The sequence below is a fragment of the Ictidomys tridecemlineatus genome, chromosome 3 (genome assembly GCF_052094955.1).
Source record: "Ictidomys tridecemlineatus isolate mIctTri1 chromosome 3, mIctTri1.hap1, whole genome shotgun sequence".
Lineage (NCBI taxonomy): Eukaryota > Metazoa > Chordata > Mammalia > Rodentia > Sciuridae > Ictidomys > Ictidomys tridecemlineatus.
In genome coordinates, this window is record NC_135479.1 from 157,134,902 (window position 1) to 157,140,701 (window position 5,800).

The window sequence follows — 5,800 nt, forward strand, 5'->3', positions numbered from 1 at the left end:
ATTCTAGTGTCTGATGAATTCTGCTCTCTATCCTATTGCCAGGTGTTTATTTTGTTCTATGGTAGAAGACAAGATATCACTGAGCCGTATGTGGTGGTGCACACCCATCATCCCAGCAGCTGGGGAGGCTGAGGGAAGAGGATTACAGGTTCAAGGCCAGGCTCAGCAACTCAGCAAGGCCCTAAGCAACTTAGTGAGATTCTATCTCAAAGTTAAAAAAAAAAAAAGAAAAGAAAGAAAAAGGAAAAAAAAAAAAGGCTGGTGATGTGGGTTCCATCCCTAATATAAAAAAAATTAAATAAGTAATGTCACTAAGTATTCACTGAGTGTTTATGATCCTAACTGGAATATTTCAGTGGTTCTCCCAGGATGGAGGTGCAGCCACCTGGATTCTATAGGACGGGCTCAAAAGGAACAGGTACATATGAGTCATGAGTAGTGGGGAGTTTCAGTAGAACTATTAGGTCCTAGGTTTGAGGTTCGCCCCTTGGAAGCTATGGAGCCATTAGCAAGCCCTTTGACTGTATGATGGGGGATTGGACTATGAGAACTAAAAGTGATTATATTTTTTGAATGGGAAAGTGACATAGAAGTTAGTTATTGCTAATGTTCTTCCATTTTCCTTCAGCGTCCTGTCCAAAGAAGAAATCAGAAGATACTAACAGCCAAAAATGTCCCAAAAAGTTATCAGTTCCTCCCCTACCCTCGGAACTGCCACCAATCAACCTTGTTCACCGAGATGTTTTGCGGGCCTGGTGCCAACAGTTACATTTGAGCTCCAAAGGCCAGGTGAGGGCTCTGGGTGGGAGACACCCTGCTGGGAGGAGAAATAGGAACCTTGTTTTCTTTAGTAACTCTTTTTTCTCTTGTCTTAGAAATTAGATACATATAAGAGGCTCTGTGACAAGGCTTACCCACAGCAAAAGGTGAGTAACGCTTTCTTTTATGGAAAATTAATCGTTCTTACCCTGATAACCTACTTCTTCAGTAATAAGATTTTTTTTTTTTTTTAATATTTTTATTTATTTATTTTTTTAGTTCTCAGCGGACACAACATCTTTGTTTGTATGTGGTACTGAGGATCGAACCCGGGCCGCACGCATGCAAGGCGAGCGCGCTACCGGTTGAGCCACATCCCCAACCCCAGTAATAAGATTTTAGAGACCAGTTATGGTAGCTCTCCCCTGTAATCTCAGTGACTTGGAAGGCTGAGGGAAGAGATTTGCAAATTTGAGGCCAGCCTATACAAATTAGTGAGGCCCTCCCTGTCTTAAATAAAAAATAAAAAGAGCTGGGGTAGGCCAGGAGTAGTGGCGCTTACCTGTAATCCCAGCAGCTCAGGGAGACTGAGGCAAGAAAATCACTAGTTCAAAGCCAACCTCAGCAAAAATGAGGCACTAAGCAATTCAGTGAGACTTTATCTCTAAAAGAAGAAGAGCTGAAGTATGGCTCAGAGGTAGAGCACCCCTGAGTTCAGTCCTCAATACCAGGTATAGGGGTGAGTTGAGGAGCAATCTCAGCCCCTCTTTCTTGCTTCTCCCTGGTCATAAGAAAGAATGTCTTCCTGTCTCCACTTAACATCAACATGGTAAAAATTAATGAAAAATCATATTTTTTTATTTATTTTTTTGCTGCTGGAGATTGAACCAAAGGTCATTCTAATCTCTATGATTGAGCTACAGCTCTAGTCTCTTTTGTTTTAATTTGTGAATATTAATAGAAAATGTTTATGGGGTAAAACATTGTTCATTGGGTATATATTGCAGAATGTCTAAATTGAGCTAATTAGCAAGTGCATTGCCTCACAAACTATTTTGGTTTGTTTATTGTTGGCTTGTTTTGGTACTGGGTATTGAATTTCTCAAGAATTCTTTACCACTGTTCTACATTCTACTTTTATTTTTGTTTTGAGACACAGACTTGCTAAATTGCTGAGGCTGGCCTCAAACTTGCCATCCTCCTGCCTCAGCCTCCTGAGTAGGTGGGATTACAGGCATGCATCACTGCATTTTCATCTTTACTATTATTGTTTTTGTTATTTCTAACATTTAGCTCTATTTGCAGAATATTCCTATCACAGCAAACGAGACCCGGATGTCAATTCGAAGTAATTTGAAGGCAGACAAAAGGAAAAAGCCCCTGGGAAGTTCTAAGAAAAGAACATGTTCTGTGGGTACTGCTCCCCTTGAAGTGGTCCCTTCGCTAGAGGAGTTGCCTGTCCTTGAGGAGCCCCCTGCTCTCTATGAAGAAGTTAGTACAAGTGTGGTGATGACATCTGCCCCGGAGGAGGTGTTGGGCTCCTGGGATACAGATGCAGCCAGCGCCATGCAGGCGGAGACTGTGCAGTCCCCACCAGAGACACACGGTAAGCCCAATAGGGAGAGCTTATTCTGACTCAGTGAGGAGATAGGCTGAATTAGTAAAGTATATCTAAATCACCTACCTCAAGGGCTGGTAATTCCTGGAGCCAGTAACAGCAATGTCTAACATCAACTGTTTGGCTGGGCACAGTGGCACACGCCAGTCATCTAGCCACTCAGAAGCCTGAGGCTGGAGGATTGCAAGTCCAAAAGCCAGCCTGAGCAGCTTAGTGAGACCCTGTCACAAAGAAAAATACAAAAAGAATTGGGGATATAACTCAGCCGTAGAGCACCCCAGGGTTCAACCTCCAGTGTTGAGCAATCAATTAAATAAAAAATAAGCCAGGTAAAGTGGCACACACCTACAGTCCCAGCTACTCAGGAGCCTAAGGCTGGGGGATTGCAAGTTCAAGGGCAGCCTGGGCAATTAAGTAATTCGTGTCTCAAAAAAGTGATTTTTTAAGCTGGGCACGGTGACACACACCTGTAATCCCAGCAGCTCAGGAGGCTGAGACAGGAGGATCAAGAGTTCAAAGCTAGCCTCAGCAAAAGCTAGGCTCTAAGCAACTCGGGGAGACCCTGTTTCTAAATAAAATACAAAATAGGGCTGGGGGTGTGGCTCAATGATTGAGTGGCCCTGAGTTCAATCCCTGGTACCTCCTCCCCAAGAAAAATGATTTTTAAAAATTAATAAATAAAAAAGGCTGGGCATGTAGCTCAGTGGTAAAGCACCCCTGAGTTCAATCCTCAGTAATAAATAAATAGAAAAATAAGTAAATGAATAAATAAAGTTAAAAAAAAATAAGTAAATAAATAAAGAAAAGAAAAAGGACTGAGAATGTATTTGGTAGTAGAGTACTTGCCTACCATATAAAAGGACCTGGGTTCAATCCCCAGGAACACACTAATACAAAAATTAATTAATTAATTAAAAATAAAAGTCAACTATATCGATTTGAGCTCTGGATCTCCTGGCATCTGTTGAGTGACATAACAGTCCCCAGTTTTCTTGTCATAAAATAAATCAATAATATAAAATTTATCTTCTAAGTATTATAAGAAATGCAGTGAAAGTTGAGACCCCTGAAGCTATTTCATGGTGATCTTGAAGTATTTTGTTTTGTTTGCTTTGTGTTTTGTTTTTTCTCAGTGCTGAAGATTGAGTACAGAAGTGCCCTACACTGACCATTCTTTAATTTTTTTTTTTTTTTTGAGACAGGGTGAGAGGGTCCCACTAAGTTATACAGACTAGCCTCAAATTTGTGATCCTCCTGCTTCAGCCTCCTAGGTAGTTCAGGTTACAGGTGTGTGCCACCACACCTAGCCAGGCCTTTAATGTTGAAGCTGCACTGTCTTTTCATACTTTCCTGAAGTGCAACAGGGTAGAATAGAGGTGAAGTGAGGATTCCAGAGTTCATTTCCTGGGGCTACCATTTGAATACGATAGTTGAATTAAGAGTGACAGGCTATGGTCAGTCTGAACATGAGCATGTGGTCCTGGTATACTCATAGAAAATCTCATTTCTTCCTCAGGTGTCAGGTGGTGTGTGGTCCATGGCAGAAGTCTCCCTGCAGACAAAAGTGGTTGGGTTCAGCTGCAGTTCCACGCTGGACAAGCCTGGGTACCTGAAAAGAAAAAAGGGAAAGTGAGCGCACTGTTCTTACTCCCCTCTTGCAGTTTTCCACCCCCACACCTGGAGGACAACCTGCTGTGCCCCAAGTGTGTTAAGAGGTAACCACCGGGTCCATTTCTATAAACTCAAAGTGGGCACCTGGTTTGGGGTTGAGGAAGAGGAAGGATACTCATTTATCTTCATAGCTGTTTATTTCACGCACAAGTTATCAGTAAGGAGTTTTGAGAATATTAGTACCTAGGTAACTTTATCCCCAAGAAAAAGAACATTTATGTTTCAAAGCTTAATGCTTCTATTTGGAAACACAGAATCTGCAGCACAATTCATTGCGTAATGAATTACTATATTCAAAGTATATGGACTACAGAGAAATAATGACTAGACAAAAATCATCTTCCTCTAATTAGCTTCCAGTCTAATGGGGATGTACTGGCATATAAATAACTGGAGTGCCATGTGATGACCGTTGTCAAAAAAGATATTTCATTTATTTATTTATTATTCATTTATTTATTGCAGTACTGAAGATCCAAATCAAGACCTCACATGCTAGGCATCTCTCTATCACTGAGTTAAATCCTAGTCCTAAAGAATGAACTGTTTCAACAGTACTGGGAATTAAACCCAGGGGTGCTCTATCATTGAGCAATATTCTAGCCCTTTTACTCTTTACTCTGAATCAGGGTTTCACTAAGTTGTTAGGGCAGTCCTGAAACTTATGATCCTGCCTTCAGCTTCCTAAGTAGCTGGATTATAGGCATGTGCCACTGCATCTGGCTAAGAGATTTCTCGTTCTCTCTCTCTCTCTCTCTCTCTCCTTTTTTTTTTTTTTTCCCTGGTACTGGGAATGAACCCAGGGCACTTTACAACTGAGCCACATCACCAGCCCTTTTTACTTTTTTTTTTTTTTTTTTTTAAGAGAGAGAGAATTTTTTTTTAATATTTATTTTTAGTTCTTGGCGGACACAACATCTTTGTTTGTATGTGGTGCTAAGGATGGAACTCCGGCCGCACGCATGCCAGGCGAGCACGCTACCGCTTGAGCCACATCCCCAGCCCCGCTTTTTACTTTTTTGAGAGACAAGTTCTCGCTAGGGTCTTGCTAAGTTGCCCGGGATGGCCTTGAACTTGGCTATACTCCTGCTTTAATCTCCTGAGTCATCAGGAGCATAGGCATGTGCCACCATACCCAGCAAGAAAAGATTTCTTAAGGGAAGAATTGACAAAATAGAAAGGAGGGATAAATTCATCTTTCAGCATGGAGAGTAGTCCCAAGGCTACGAAAGAACTTAGACAAATTACAAGTTGCAAGTAGTTCAGTATGACTACAATGTGGTGAAATAGGTGCAAGAAAGTCCACAGTTGTCTCAATTAATGCCTATCGGAAGCTATAGTAGAAATTACTTCAGTGAGTAGGATTAGTTTGGGTAAAGTCTTAACTCAAATAGAACATTATACATTTTAAGTAATATCATTAGTTTGGTATCTAATATTGGAGGTTCAGAGTTTACCCAGCAGCTAACCTGGCATTCTTTTGAAAGCTGTCTTTTGGGGCTGGGGGTGTGGTTCAAGCAGTAGCGTGCATACCTCCTCAACTCCACATACAAACAAAGATGTTGTGTCCGCCGAAAACTAAAATAAATAAATAAATACTAAAAAAGAAAAAAAAAAAAAGAAGGTGTCTTTTGTTATATTATGTGATCAACAGACTCTCTTTACAATCAACTTTGGAAGCATAATCATTAAGAAAACAGCAGGAAGACCACCAAGGGTTTTTCTAAACCAAATTGAAATCAGTGTATCAAA

At 41.0% G+C, this 5,800-nt stretch overlaps 1 protein-coding gene across 1 annotated transcript; it reads left to right on the forward strand.

Moving 5' to 3' along the window:
- The first annotated feature begins 323 nt into the window (after positions 1-323).
- Positions 324-4,096, forward strand: Dppa4 (developmental pluripotency associated 4). The gene is made up of 4 exons (XM_078041177.1): positions 324-789; positions 876-926; positions 2,065-2,365; positions 3,894-4,096. The coding sequence occupies exons 1-4, from the start codon at positions 607-609 to the stop codon at positions 4,094-4,096; spliced, it is 738 nt and encodes a 245-aa protein (XP_077897303.1). The 5' UTR covers positions 324-606.
- Positions 4,097-5,800: the final 1,704 nt, after the last annotated feature.